Consider the following 15934-nt stretch of genomic DNA (forward strand, 5'->3'; position numbering starts at 1 on the left):
GAAAGGGGCGCTGGGGAAAGAGACTGGGATAGATTACATTTTCATGCTCCAAAATAAGACCCTATCTACTGTATCCTAAATTAGAACAATATGGTTGAGTTTTCTTGTGGCTATTTCATAACGTTCCTGCTGACAAAATATGGTGTGCCTTTTGCTTATTGCTTCACTACTGTTTCTCAAGCACGTGTTCGTGTCTTTGCATCTAGTGACAGCTCTTGTCACAGCGTGCCATGGGGACACATCTCATGGGTCTTCAGAAGGGGACAGCATATTCACAAATGATATGGCTGTGCCACAGAGTGGGTACCAAACTACAGCCAGCTGGGAGAATTAGGTGGGCCAGTTACTTAAATAAACACAATAAGAAGCTGGGGGTTTTTTCAGAGCTAACATGCTTTAATTCTATATTCACGAAAGAAATGTGATGTAATTGGCAGTCAACCTGTATTTAGGGTTTTAAAGCAACTTTTTAGTGGAATAATTAGTAAGATTTACATTGGTGAATTTGCATATTTGAAAAATCTCTGGCACACTATGCTTCTAGGTCTTGTTCTCTGAGGTCTGAGCACATACCATTTCCACACTCTGTCAAGGCTCAGGTGGAACCTTTCTGTTTCATAACCCTTTTCTCAACAGAGGCAGTGCAAATGTGACAGAAGAACATACTTTTCTTTCTTGGAGTGAGCTACGTAACAAAGCCTCCCACCTGTTTTTTAGCCCAGATGCAGCTGAATTACACTGCCTCACATGGATCAGAAGAAAAGCAGTTAGGGAAGTTAGTGAGTGGTGGAAGGGTCATCATTTGGAGAACAGGATGCCTGCATACAGGGTTGTATGGGCAAAAGGGTGACTGACAGGTGAAGGAAAGTGACTTCATCCTTGCCAGTCCGCATCTGAACTCCTTTGTACGAGGGAGATGTTGACATACTGGAGCAAGTGGAGTGGGGGGCCATCAAGACGTTTAGGGGATGAGAGAAGAAAAGGCTGCATTTGTTTCAGCCTGGTGAGGAATAAGGAAGGACGTAATTCCACTTTTACTACCGCATGGGGACTAAGGAGAAGATGGAACTGGGTGTTGTCAGTTGCACAATGACAGTCACAAGTTGCAGCAAGAGGAATTTTGAGCAGATCTAAGGAAAAAAACATGTCCAGCAGGAGTGGTTAAGTATTGAAATGGGTTGCCCGAGGAGGATCTGGAATCTGTCCTTGGAAATTTTCAACCCTTGACAAGGCAAGGCCCCAAGGAACCCAAGAAGATTTTGAAGCTGGCCCTGCTTTGAGCAGGATATCGGACTAGATGACCTCCAGAGGTCCTTTCTGACATAATCTTTTCCGTGATTCTGTGATTGAGAATAATTTCTTTCCACAGTAGAATGAAAACTCTGCTGTCTTCCCTTGTGCTGCAACATACCTTTGATGGAACAGAAGTTGTTGGGTTACTGCAAAAAGTATTATGCTTTCCAGCATCAGCATTTGAAGCAGGCTTATAAGTGTGATTTCTTTCATTGCATTATTCTCCAAAGTTTTTGCTGTACTACTACTCTGTAAGGCATACCCTACTATTACACTGCAGCTACACTGCTGGTGTCTCACAAATGCAAAAAAAAGTCAGGGTGTTTTTTTTAAAGATGTCAGAAAAATTTAGGAAAAAACCAACAATCAAGCCCTTCTTAAATTCAAGTGTCTTGCAGAAACAGTTTGACAGTGCTGTAGCGGAACATCAGTAGGGATTTGGCATGGAAGTCTCAGTAACTACTTGCCAGGTGGTTTTCCTGTCAGCTCATTTAACCAAGCCTGCCTGCATCATATTCCAGCATTAGGGAGCCCAGGGCTTACAAGGTATCTACCTTCAGGACAGTGTGCTGTCGGGACAGACCTGCTCTGAAGTTGAGCTCCATCTGCTTTTGTGGGTTATTTCACTTTCAGTTTAAAAATATTGAACATTTGGCAAAATGCCATGGTCTTTTCCTGCCCCATTTCATGGTAGTTCAGTGTGATCGTGACAGGCCATATGATGTGCTGCCTAAAGCATTTCAATTCAATGCCTGTAGTAAAATGATGGTACAGAAGCATTCCTGTCAATTTAGCTCTTCTAACTTTCATTTTGGTCACCTTCCTGAGCGTATTATAAAAGTAAAAATAATCTGGGAGGGAAAAGGAAGAAGAAGGAAAAAAAAATTAAAGATGTATGTGAGAAGGAAAGGGAATCTTCTGCCGAGCTTCGAACTGGGAATTGCATCAGATACAGAGAAGAATAGGTGTGGCAGTAGGACAGATCAGGCTTTGGCTATATTGTCTTACACAGCAACAGTTTTAACCTGATATTGACCTTACAACTTAGGAGCTTAAGGGTACAGTTATGTAACTGGGATCAGTCAAAGCTAAACTAAACTGCAATAGGCAGATGGGGCCACAGGGCCTGGAAAAAGCTGGCACCAAATTGGCTTGTTGAACTAAATGCTTCCACGCTGCTGTTTAAAGGGAGCACAGGTCATCATTTGCTGCTGTTTACGATGCAGTGGTGGGCTTTTTTGAGCTTCAGGAGAATGTTGGTCAATATCTGATCTCCTGCGTCTTTTTTCCTTGCTCTTGAGAAGCGATTTTGGCAAGTCTGCATTTAGCTGGCAGAGGTTTTGTCAAGCAGGTGCAGTCTCCAGCATTGAGTATGAAGTGGCTGACAGAAGGGTCTTCCCAGCAGTAAATGAAAGTCTTGATGGTTCGGAGTCATAACTTTTTGCTGTCTTGACAAGTACTTTTTTTCCTTGAATGGACAAGAAAAAGAGAAAAAAGGTGACTGTGGATTATGGCTGCATGGTTCAAACAAGAGGAGATAAGGAAGGGGAGAAGATGGAAACAGTGTAAGAAATGAATAGCTAAGTAAAATATCATTTGGGCTGGAAAACAGGATTGCCACTGAAGTGCCACCACCACCAGGAAGAGGAGAGCTTTGACTCCTGCTTGGGCATCCCTGCCCCGTCTCGCTCATGGTGTGACGTCCTGGTTTCCTCCGGGGAGCACTGTGCCCGAGGTGCCGTCCTGGGGCTGCTCCAGGCCTCACAGCTCTGCCTGCTGTGCCACCTGGCCCTCAGAGAAGCTCCAGCCCTGGAGCGGGTTGGTAAGATGCAAGGTTGGTGTCGGACCCAGCGGTGTGTGGTCCCTACTGGCTGCCGCGGTGTGTTGCACTCTGTGAATAGTTCCGCCATAGTTTCTAGCGATGACATTTTCTGAAGCCCCTGACTCACTTTTAAAGATGAACCTCGGGGTCCTAGGTAGTTTTTGAAACCTTATCCTAGATCTTTTATATCCTTACATTTTGTTACAGTAACGAGAACCTCTTTCCTTTCTTCTTCCCTCCCAGAGGAACAGGTCTGTAATGCTGAGGTCTTCCACACGAATTAATACCATTTTTTCACAGTAAAGGGATCTTATGTCTTGTCCATATGTCTTCTTGAGCTGTTTCTCATTTCAGTAGTGCTTTCAGCTTGTCTCTCTAAATATTGTTCATGTTTTGTTTGTGCTTGTTTTGTAGTAATTACTGTGTGCTTTGGCACAACTTGCTATATTATATTTGCCTTCTACTATAATTTGTTGTTTTCAACTTGTGACAATCTATCCAGTGTTTTTTAGGAACAGGTCTTCAGGCTGTATCAGTGCATTATTAAATCACAAATGTATGCACTTTCTTTCTTTAATCCAGTAGCATCCAGTTTATATGGAACTTTTATATGGAATTTTCAAATGGAAATTCTGATTGCTGTAGAGTGTGGGATCTGGCATAAGTGCCAGAATTAAAAAGAGAAGATCTGCTGGTCTTTGGTAACTGCCTCTGTCCCTGTGATAGCTGGCCTGGAGGGACACTTGGGGAGCTATGCTGCAGTGCTGCATTTGTCAGAGCTTCCTCTCTGGGAGTCTTTTGAAAACAAAGCTCCTTGGTGTTTAGATACTGGGTTTGAGGGCTTGGTTGGTTGGGAATCTCTCTGACAAACTGGCTGAAAGCTGGATATCATCTTGCTTTCTATGGAGGATATCCTTCCTGCATCCTGAAGGCTGACAAAGGCTTCAGCCCCAGGAGAGCCAGTGAGGTGACACTGCAGAAGGAGTGGGTAGAGATAATGGGGCATGATCCATATTGTCTTTGCTCCACAAACACCAGGTTTTACTCTGTGGCTTCCAAATCCCGATGACTGGGGTAGGGGACAGAGAGAGCAATCATTACTTGGCAGGTTGAAGAGCTGTTGCACTGTGGAAACAGTGGTATTGGGAAGCAATGACCTCATCTTTATGGCCATACTGCAGTTGCGGTGGCTACACAGTTTCTTAAAGTCTTATATGGCAGGTCATCTGTCCCAGGTGTGCTGAGCCCTTGGAGACCCTTCTTCTGGAACAAGTCCAGCTACTTGGATTTAACATTCAGCGTGGGATTTAGCCACAGAACGGTTTTGGAGCTGAAGACAGCAGGCTTAAGATGTCATTTGAATTACAGTTGAAAAGAATGAGATTCCTGCAGTGAATTATTTGTTTCTGGCTTCCTTACAGTTTTCTGAAATATGGTCCTTTGGTTGAGATAAAGGCATTTAATAACCATATTGCTGTGCTATAAGGTGATTTGCCCCTGTAATTAGAATAGGGCCAAAGCATTTGCAGGGAAGCAGGAGCTCTTCTTGTGCTGTGTCTTAACTCAGCCAGATGGAGCGGAAGCCAAGGGGAAAAGAGAAATATGGTTGGCAACATCTGGGGCAAATCAAAGCAAAGCTGGAAGGGAGCAGTTAGTTGGGATGTTTGCAAGAAGAATGTGGAAGATTCCTGTAGAACATAGGTAGCAGGGGAGCTACAGAGGGGCTTGCTTGCTGACCCCTCTTGAAAGAAAATCCAACACTAGAGGAGACTGAAGGCAGAAAAGCAAAGGGGAGTTTGCTTGGCTTGTTCCTTGGAGCCAGTGTTAAAGTGCCAGAGAAGCAGAGGAAGGGGTTTCCTTCCAGGCTGGAGGGCTGGGGATGACTCTGCAGCAGAAGCAGCTGCTGAGCTGTCAAGGACACAGAAGCAGCAGGATGCGGGGAGTGTAATGGGACCTTCCATCAAGTCCAAAGGTGGGGTGTTTTTTTGTTATTTTGGTTATTTCATAACTCAGCCTTTGCAAGCAGAGAGACTGAGAGTCCCTGCTGGGAAGGGCAGGAGGTTTGGGAAAAACTGGGACGGCTGAACAGAGGTCTGGTGACCACTGAGAATAGGGGGAGATGGAACTGGGGTGGCCATTGTGCTGATGCGCTCAAAGTACCATATATATTTTGGGATAAGTGTTTGAGTTGCTGGGGCTTGTTTTAGTGTCAAAGATTATTTTGTGCAGCGGTGAAGAGCTCCAATTGGCTTTGCAAGCCTTGATGAAGCCTTGAATTGAATCACTGAGAAGGGAAATTGTTAATTGCATCTCTACATTATCACACCTTCTCTGAGGGGTAGTTGCCCAGGAGAGCTGGACTGCAGGTAGTTGATGGGAGGAAGGGGAAAGGTTTAGGAGCATAATAAGGAACAAGGAAACTAGAGGTGCTTTGGGATGGCTGGTATTATTAATTGCAGGGGAATTATTTAACTTTTGTGACAAGATATTTTGCCTGTAATATATGTAGATATATATTGTTTCTTTCTAAACTTGCAAATAAAGTTTGCTATGTTATTTTTTTGCATGGAAAATATTCTTTGTGTCTGGATCTTTCTTTTCCATGAAGCATTGCCATATGGAAAAATGTTAGTTTAACCATTTCACAACAACCTAAATACATGTGTAGTCCAAGTTACTAAAAACCTGTATGTTACTTAGACAAAATTTCAGTGTACAATGCCAAGGAAAAGAAAAATCATGTAAAATGTACCATTTCTTTGTAATGTATGTCTCTCTGTTCTAAGTCGAGGTTTTATTGTCCATCTTTTTCTTTGTTCTATCAGGAAACATCTCCCAGCTATGAGATGTGGTTTCCTGGAGATGAGACACTGCAAAGCAGGGTGAGTGAAGTTCGTAGCGGGTAGAGCTGAGGCTCCTCAGACATGTGTTTGAATGCTCAGCGTGGTGAGTTAGTGGGATATTGCGTATGCCGCCACATCAGGTGTAGAGGACTGAAGGCAGTGGGTTGATCAGCACTGATAACATACAGCTGTGGCCTTGCCTCAGAGGCAGTGGGTTGATTGACATGGATGATGTGCAGCTGTAGCTCGTTCCCACTAAGTGGTTAAATAGCCCTGAGGATTGTGGGAGGGGGGGGGGGTGTCAATGGAGGAGGAGTAGTGTGGTCTGACCTCTGGAGGAAGGAGATACAGCACAGACAGTAGAACCTGACCAATGGTAAAGCCTTGTTGCAGCCTACTAGTTTGATTGTGCTGCAACAATTGGTGCCCATGTGAGGCTGGCTGGGTTGGACTCTGACTACAAGGACCAAGAACTGCCGTGCTCAATTCAGATGGCATTAGGTGTCCCTACCAAACTCTGCCAGATGCTTCTTACTGAGAAGCTTACAGAACAAGGAGGAATGTGAGTAGTTATGAGATAAAATAGTTGGAGGTCCCTTGCCTCTGGAGAGAATTGGAGGGCTTCTGACTTTACTTCAGAGTGTGGAACTGGTGATTTATGCTCAACTGGCGCAACATCCATGTGTAGAAAAGGATCGAGCACGCTGAATTTGGAAGAAATGAAGAAAATTTTTTTTCCATGCTTTGTATTAGGATAACTCTGGAAATACTCTTTCTGGTTTTGCTTTTGTTCTTCCCAGCTTTTTAGGAGATATTTGGACTAAAAGAGTTGAAACAGGACTGAAGACCATTGAGGGAGAAATTATTTAACCAGCTTGTGAAAGGATCAGCTGCAGATTTTACTGCAGGGACTAAGAAGGCTTTTGCCCTTTCGTTTTTCTTCCCTTGGTACTATGGACCACTTTGTAAGAATACATGTTTTATTTACAGTATGCACAACTTAGATCCTTCTGTAAAGTATCTTTTGAGTTCCTTCCGAAGAATGGGACAGAAGCAGTGAGCAGGAGGTCAGTGGGTCCTTAGAAGCTGCTTGGGAGTGGCTCGCTGAAGCACTGGGAAGGGACAAGGCTCAAAAAATCATTAGCTGCAGATCAGCCTGTGGATTTGGTGGCTAATCCACACAGGAGCATGGATAGTGTCTGCTGTGAGGGCTGGGTCTCTGTGCCACATGGCCCTGCTGAGTAGGGCAGTGGGGTGGGCTAGGATTTGGCAAGTGCTGCTGGGTGTTTCCCTGATGAGGGGAAGAGGATGCAGCATTAGTTATTTCTGGAAACTACACAGCCTAGAGAAATTATATTTAGCTGTTAGATAACTGGTTTAAACTGGGATTATGCCCAAATTAGGGACGAGACAGTAAAGCTGAGTGATAAGAGTATCTGTTGTTTCTTTGCTGATTGTAGGGGGTTGAGGGACAGAAATGAGCATCTGACAGCGTGAAAATCCATGCAGAGTCCAGAGGATTCATGTGGGCATCCCTGCACTGCTGATCATCTTGCATGCAGAGGTGATTCTTACATTACCATAGTGTCTTGGTATCCTATTTGTGGGTTAGGACATCACCCTACAAGATTATGTATAGACACGAGAGACTTTTTTTTTTTTTTTCCGCTTTTTCTTCCAGAAATTTTATGGAAGAGACAACAGATAGACACAGTTGCGCCAAGAGTTCTACAGAGACTGTATTGTGACGTTTGGCGGCCTCAGCAAACAAATATTTTGCCCTTGCTAAGTCTTAGAGAGTCTTAAGCCTTGGGAATAATAGGTTAGTAATACTGATATGTAGGGTTAACTTCCTCAAGAACGAGGGGAGGACTGAAGTGCACAAAACTGGGTATCAGAGACCTGACATGGTGGAATGGATGTAGGCAGTAGCTGAGGGTGATGGAGAGGATGGGACTAGTTAGAGGAGATATGTTTAATGTAATAACAGGCTGAGATGCAATGGAGGGCTGCATAGAAAAAGGCGACATCATCAAAGGCAAATAGTCTTTGCAGAGAGAGCATTCTGGACGAATGTAAGTTGGGCAGCATTGCGTTGGAAAGGCAAGGAAAGAGAATGCCAGAGGTAGAAGTCTGTGTAGGATTTCTAGCTGGGTTTTGCATTGAAAAGGCTGTGTATTGACAAATTGTGTATAAATATAACAACTTTTAGCTCCTGTCTGGAGGTAGGTGATGGGAGGAATACTGCATGTACTGACATTTGTTGTCTTCCTGCCTCCCTTTCCACAGGCATCACGTTTTCCCCCTGTCCTGGAGAGTATGTCTAGATGCACAGTGCAGCATGCTGTAAAGATCTCTGGTTTAAGCTGGGAAGTTGCTGTGGTGTAGGGCTGCTGCACGGGGTCTGCTGAGGTTCCAGAGTAGTGCAGCTATGGTAGCTCAGTGACTGAGCTAAGAAATCCAATAAAACCTAATAATGTCTTGAGGGGAGGATACCAGCTAACTGGGAAACAGCAGTAATAATAAAAAGTAAATGAATGTAAGTATTGGTCTACTTTTATCTCTAAAGTATCTTAAGTTTTTCATTAGCACACACTTATACCTTACTGGGGAATTAGATCAGACTTACACTGTGAAAGGAGTTTGACACCCTTTACATGTGAGATTACTGGGAGATGAAGCAAAAAAGTTCAGCTATTGCCCCAGTAGCGAGACCTCGCCATCCCACTTGTCACCTGTCCCAACTGGGACCTGGCTGGCTCTCTGACTGCCTCTTGCCCGGGGCAGTTTTACTCCCCTTCTGAAGAGGTGTCTTAGATCTTCTGTCTTGATCCCTGCAAGCAGTGTTGGCTGTTGCCCCATTGGTCTGCTGAGCATGTGGCGATGGTGCACCTTAAGAACCGGTTACTGGAGAGCTGTGGTAGCTGTGAAGGTACCACTCCCTTGGTGGGTTACTGGATCCTGGTGGCTGGACAAGAGGGGGATGCTGCCCTTTCAGCTGGCAAGTGCAGAGGCGGCGGTGTCAGAAAGGGAGGAGGTTGTGTGTATGGTTTTAATTATGCAAATCTGAACTCTAGACAGAAACACCTCTTTTTTTTAAGAGCAGCAAAAAGAAAGTCTCGATGAACAATACCAATAGGCTAAGTAATTCCTTTTGTTTCAAAGTTACTCAGCTTATTCCAAGGACCTTTTGCAATGTTTTCTTCACACATTAAATGTCTTAATGGAGAGCTGGCATCTTGCTGTGAATTATTAACACTTACCTAACAGGAGTTTACATGTGTTTGCCTTGAAACTTACCTCAGTAATTCTGTCTGCAAACACTGAGTTGTCAAGCCTGTGCTGTAGTAAAGGTGTGGATGAGGTAGGAGAAAGTGGCTGCCCGTTGTTTATACATAACTCTGTGCTGAGCCTCCTCCCGTGTTGCTAGCCATGAACTCCTGAGTTTCTTGCCTGTTTGTTATGACCACCTAACTCCTTCTGAACTGTTACTCTGCCAGCAGCAATAATTGTAAGCTTCTTCTCTAAATACCTTCTTTATTATTTCTCTATGAGAAGGACAAACCAGCCTTTAACCATATGGAGCTGGTACTCCAGAGTGCTTCATTGCCTGGAGCCCTGTTCCTGCCCCCACCTAGTACCTGTGGGGCACAGTCCAGGGTGCAGCTTTTGTTGTCTTCAGCACCTCAGCCCCCTGACAAGGAAAGGTGCACCCTGAAGCGTGACACTATCTTTCATTTGGATGGGTGTCTTCATGTTCTCCATCCAATACCTTTTTGTAGACACTGCCAAGCTTCCACCTTATGTAATGGTTAATAATGTCTCACAAGGAAGTTGCTGGGTATTACAGCCAAGGTTGCATGGTATGGTTCTTGGTTTTGATCCTGGTGCCCCCCCCCCCCCCCCCCCCCCGAACTGTAGCATCCTCCTCAAACCAGGTATTACTTCTGTGAGAACTTGCTTTGATGGGAGAGAAACTTGCTCCAGTAAAAATTGCTTTTGTGGTGGCCACTTCTTAATACTGAGGGGGGAAAAAAGAGAAAACAGTGCAACAAAATCACCAGAAGCTGAAGACCCATTCTTTTAAGAGGCCAAATATCTTACTTGGAAACATAAGTTCAGGAATGTGACTTGAATTATTGGTGACCTTGTCACTTGAGAAGATGAATTGTTATCTTTTTTCCTGGAAGATAGGTATTTCTGTGCCTTGGTTAGATCTTTGTACAAGAAGTTGAGAGTGGAAACAGGCAACTTCTAATTCAGGGTTCAGTATTTCAGCCTTGTTAGGGCACCAGTGGCTTTCAAAGAAGTCCTTGGCCTGGTAGTTAGCCATTACCAAGAGGAATCTAATAATTTACCTTTATCTGAACAAACCAGCTCATAAAAGGACAGCACAAGGATCCAGCAGTAGGTGCAGTGAAGTCTGCCCTGACAGCTCCAAATTTGTTGTGTTGAAGGCAAATATACAGAAAAGTTCCCTGTGCAGCAGTTGCAGCTCGTGGGGCAGTTGCACAAGGCCAGGCTTAGCCACCACAAGGTTACTCAGCGGTGTTGGTGGCACTGGCGAGACATCTGAACATGCCTGGCTGTCCTTGGGTGCACGTGCCAATGCCCTGTGAACCCAGGCTCTCTGAAGGGCTCGCATGGACTGTGTGTGCTGTCTCACCTATGGTCCCTTCATCGGAGGCAGGTGTGAGTAAGGTACCCCATATACTGCTCCTCCACCTTTCTTCTCAGCTGAGTTACAAAGGTGTGCTTCACGTAGTGGTAAAATCAGGAGAAGGTGGCTGAGCTTTGCTTCTGAAATACCTTATTCCACTGGAAGAGTAGAAGTGATGGAGTTCTGGGCATCCAGAAAGATGGTGGGTTTGAAATTAGGGAAATGGGTATATGCTTAAAGCATTAAGGCATGTAAAAGCACTTTGCACTCCCTTTCTGTTAAATACATGCAATCCCACAAATAGAACAAGAAAAATTATACTGTTCAGTGACAATATGTAAGATTTTAAATATCTTCTTTTAAATTTTTTTCATCTTAAATGGCAGTTACAAGGGTGAATCTTAGAATTAACTACAATATGTGTTTCAACTTAATTGATGAATCTCCTTAAAATTGAAAATCTTATTTTTTCAAGTAGTTTAAAGGAATACAATTGACTCTCCTTAAAGACATGTGTATCAGCTTTTTGGTTGATTTCTGATCCTGGGCTCCAAATCTGCTCAAAGACATAGTAGGAGAGCTGCTCACATGCAGGATTAATTAATATTTATGGTGCCTTTATCTTGCTAGAATGTGCTAGACTTTGAAGTGCCATGCATGCTTTGATTGTTTTGCAAAAATACAAGGCACTAGTCTGTAGGAGAAATATTTCTAGTCAGAAAATCAGAGACTTTTGTAGCAAGCTCTGCTGTTTATTTTTTTTTTTAACAAAATGGAGAGATTGGTGTGGCTGACAAACATGAAGCTTTATCAAGCAGCATGCTGATTTTAATTGGTATGGTTTCTTTATCGGTGGTGGTCTTACTTAAAACATGTCTTCACATCTTATGGAATCAATTAAATATTACTTTGCAAAGGGTATGGTGTTTCAACAGATGTGTAAACACCATGCTCTTCCTAACAGAAAAAGGTCACAAATAAGTCAGCTTTAAAATTAGGGTTGGCCATGTAATGCTCATGAAGGAAATACAGTCTTTTATACTGGAAAAATAGAGGGATTCTGTTCCTATTTTGGGACTGAAGCAATAGAATTTTTTGTCAGAGAATCACAACCATGCTCTATTTTTAATACATGTATTTATTGTAATAAAGTGAAAACTAATATTCAATCAAAAACCCTATAGTGCGATGTTGTCGGTCAGGGCTCTGTTGTGGTCTGTGCTTGATGGTATTTATTTCTGCCTGTGATAGGGGTTTGTTTTTTCAGTTAATTTGCCTTCCAGTAGTAGGGAGGACTGTATTTATTAGTACTTACCATGCCTAATCTAACACGAACACCTGCTGGGAAGCTGTAATACAGTGTCAACTGCGGCGACGAGATAAGGACCTGATTTGTTTTTACTTGACACTGTTTCATATTTACCGTATTTCTTTTTAAAACATTTTGGAAATTTTGGTTTGGTGTGCATATTTATTTAAGCTGTCCCATCAATCACCACTGTGTTTTACTTCTATAGACAGTGCCGGGTCTGACTCCGGTATGTCCCTGCATGAGCCTTGATAATCTTTTGTGTAAGATGTGATCTGCCTCTTTCCAGACTTCCTACATCCCCAGGCTTCAGTACTTCATGGCTTAGCCAGATCTTCTTGGAGAGACTTGTTCATGTTGTGAGAGGAGTGAGCAGCATTCATTTAGAGAGAGTGTTGCTCCTATGACTTAATCCAATATACTGACTGGGAAAGAAATGCCAAATGTGTATGATTATTGCTATATCTGTTACGCTGTTTGCAACTGGTGAATTAACACATGAATACATTTATAAGGTAGTATTTGTGATAAAATGTTTTTAGTCATTGTTGGATGGGGTATGACATTTCTTTGCTTAGGTGCCTTACCACACCTTGGAAGCAGGTAGTTGACATGTCGTTCATGTTAGAAGTAGCATTCAACAGGATACTAATTACTTTGTCTTTATAGATACAATCAATATTATATTCTGTCCTCCTCTGCTCCCAGGAGAAGGATTAAACCCAGATAAAACTGGTATTAAAAGTATATATTCTGTGCATATCCAGAATGACAGAACAAATCTATGAACTGAGGATCTGTAAGGCAACAGAAATTAATGAGCAGATTTCATCTGTGTTGTGCATTTATATTGATGCTTTATAATCTGATTTATGTGGATGTATATTTTTAGGTATCCCTTGAATTGAAGGACATCACACATTCTGATGTTTCCATATAAATATAATTTCATTTGTATATGCTGAGATTGGAAACAAATATGTAGCTGAAAAGATAAGACTTAAAAGGACTACACCCATACAACATTGCAAGTCTATTTCTTGGACATGTGTCTGTTCCTTTATAGTTTTGTGCATGAATAATTTGTGTACATTCAAGTAAAGGACAAAATGTTTCGCACATTTGGCTTTGGCAGGCCAAATGGTTATGTGTGAAAACTGGACAATAATAAAGATTCAGTATTGGCTTCACATCTGAGGAAGTTCTAGAGCATAATACTTTCCTCCAAAGCCCTCTTTAAGCTTGTGTTCAGTAAATAGCTTCAGATCTTCCTGTGCAGTGCCATTCTAGCAGAGGAGGAGCAGCTCTGGCTCGCCAAGTACTGACCAGCAAACTGAGATGTGTGCATGGTGCGTCTGGACTTTCGGACAGGGGTGTGCTATGGAGCCCATCCCCATCTGCTAAGATGAAGAAGCCATGCTGAATAGGTTGACTCTTGCTTCCTTTGTGTGTAGCTTTGAAGAAATAAGGGAGTGGGAAGAGCAGGGTCTAGTGCAAACCCAGGTCCTACCCCTTGGGTAGGGACAAGAACCAGCTGGACCCAAGGGTGCAGAGGAGCTCCTGAATCTGTTGGAGTGCTCCACGGAGCTGAGTTAGCTGAAGATTTAGATTGGCTGTCCCCATCAAATCCTTAGGGCTCTTCCGTGTATTAGGAAGAAAGCACCATGTAACTGGTTTTATCATGTGACTTTCACAGGTACTTTTCATTTTTGCATGTATCCACTGCCTTGTTCCAGCAACAACATTAATATGCATAGTTACAGAAAAAAGTGTGCAGAGCATCATGCCAGAGAAATTCTGGGTGATCACGTAATTAATGACTGCTTTCCACTTGACTTTGAGAGTTGAAGTTATACAAGCAACTTTATCATCAAAAGTTTTTGTGTTTGAATACTTAACATTTGTAAGGTTTTTTTATATTTTTGTTAGGTGGCCTCTTTTACAGGGTTGCGCTTACCAACTGCCTAAATGCTAAGGCAGAAAGGGAAGGATGCTTTCTTTTTAATTTAAACCAGTCCATCCAGGTCAGAATTCTGGGAATGCTCAAAAAGTAAGTTATTTTGTTACGTGTGTGTATGTGTGGAAATGTGGAGTTGTTGCAGTTGCTTTTTATGTTGTTGTTTGGTTTGGCTTTGTTAATGGTGAGCTGCAAATGAAACTATTAAAATTCCACCCACTTCAGCACAATCTGTATAAACATGGGCCTTCAGAAGGCCAGAGCTCTTTAGTTTTAATCTGAAAAAAATTCACTCTATTTAGTGTCTTTGATACTTTGTTTCCACTCATGCTTTGGATTATTGAGGTCTGCTCAGCTGACATGATTCAAAACGCATCGTACTTGCCTGGCTAATGATAGCGGTAGGTGAGGTGTCCTCTCCTATTTCCCATCCTCAGTTTCCCTGAGGTCCCCTGTTGGCTTTCAGAGCTCGGTTGAATTGGGGCTTGGCTATGTGTGTGAAAATGCATGCACCCACAACTTTTTAAAATGTGTTTCATTTCTTTAGGGTACTATAACTCTGTGTGGCAGACAGCCTTCAGAGTAAGGAACAGACTCCCAAAGAAAATGTAACTAATTTGAAGTGATTTGGGGGCTCTCAGCAAAAAGTTTTTGCAAAGCTTTCTTGTCCATCATGAGCAGGTAAACATCCAAACTTTGCCTCCTCACATTGCTAAAATAAGCATAACTGCAGACATGTGCTGTGGTTATTCAGGCAAGCAAAATTCCCTTTAATAACGGAAAAGAGAAGAGGTCACTTGGAATATTGCCAAACCTGTAAAATTTATCAAAAGATGTGAATCGCATCTGTAATTGCATTAGGAGTTAATGACAGTAGACTAGAAAAAACCAATGTATTCGGTTGTCTTTCCTTCTCAGATGCTTTTGGCATTGTCAAAGTTTGTTAGTTAACCTTTTGGGTGCTAAGGATGTCATATGCTGTCTATAGCTGCGTTTAACCCTTTGTCTGCTTCTTGTCTGGGTCTTCTGTTTTATGTTTTTAAGTAGTCCTTTAGGTCATGTTTGGGTTTGCAGTTCAGGCTGGTTAGCTGGAGTGATTTTAAGTACACACTTACTAATTAATCACTGATTTTAAGTGAGGGATTTGATTTAAAACTCTTTGGATTGTATTTCATAGTTATTTTTCTTGCAAGATGGATTTGTATTGATTGACAGGTTTCACCTGTTGAGTATCAGTGGCAATATAGTTTTTTCCTTAATTTGGTGGTACTTTTGCTATTCAGACTGACAAACTGCGTATGTACTTATTATAAATGCTGAATAATGTATGTAGCATGCGTTAATATTTTACTCTTGGTGACATCTTGGAATTCAGTTCACGAGGCAGAGAATCAGTGTTAAAGAATTCTTTAAATACTGAGTTACATGTATGAGAAGCACTGAAAAGTGTGTAAACCCATGTTTTGCTGTTGAAACTAAGGGAATGAGCAGACAATCAGTTAAACAACAGTATATGTACATTAAAATTATAATTTTAATTTGGATCAGGAGTGTGCATTTTGAAGCAACTCTGACCATCTGCACTTGTTGAGCTGCTCTGTCCTGAAGCAGCCTTGGAGCATGTGGGTGGAATTGCTTTTGCATGAAATCAGACTGAAAAATGCACTAGTGCATGTTCAGCCTACATCAGGTACTCTGGATGTTTGAAAAAGCAAGCAGTGCTTTGCTTCTACAGCTAAGGGAATTATTACCTTGTTAAAAATCCTGGGCAGTGTCTATAGGTAGGACTGTGTAGGTGTCTGAACGGACTGTTCTTGGCTTCCATTTCTTTCAGATTTTAGAGCTAGATCTGTCTCTTCTACCAAGTTTTTATAGATTTGGAGGGGGGGGAAATCCTTCTAATCAGTTCTTCAGCCTTAAGGAACTAGTTCTTGAACTGTGCCAAACTGCAGAAAATGCTATTATCAGCAGAATAGTTTGTGATTGAGCAAACAGTTTTGCTGGTCTATCACTTTGATGCATCCTGCGGGTCCTTAAGCAGTTTGTTCTC

The 15934-nt window shown here is 42.5% G+C and overlaps 1 protein-coding gene across 2 annotated transcripts in view; it reads left to right on the plus strand.

Moving 5' to 3' along the window:
- The window catches only part of ARHGAP6 (Rho GTPase activating protein 6), a 336609-nt gene that overhangs the window by 10204 nt on the left and 310471 nt on the right, over window positions 1–15934 (plus strand). Inside the window, exons 1-2 of one of the 2 annotated variants that reach the window (XM_037377477.1) lie at window positions 2183–3127; window positions 5941–5997. The exons of the other annotated variant lie outside the window; for it this stretch is intronic. Coding sequence (XP_037233374.1) covers window positions 5962–5997 — 36 coding nt within the window. The 5' untranslated portion in view covers window positions 2183–3127; window positions 5941–5961. Of the gene's footprint in view, window positions 1–2182; window positions 3128–5940; window positions 5998–15934 lie in introns of those variants that run through there. 2 annotated transcript variants of the gene reach the window in all.

This window comes from Falco rusticolus, chromosome 2 (genome assembly GCF_015220075.1).
Source record: "Falco rusticolus isolate bFalRus1 chromosome 2, bFalRus1.pri, whole genome shotgun sequence".
Classification (NCBI taxonomy): Eukaryota; Metazoa; Chordata; class Aves; order Falconiformes; family Falconidae; genus Falco; species Falco rusticolus.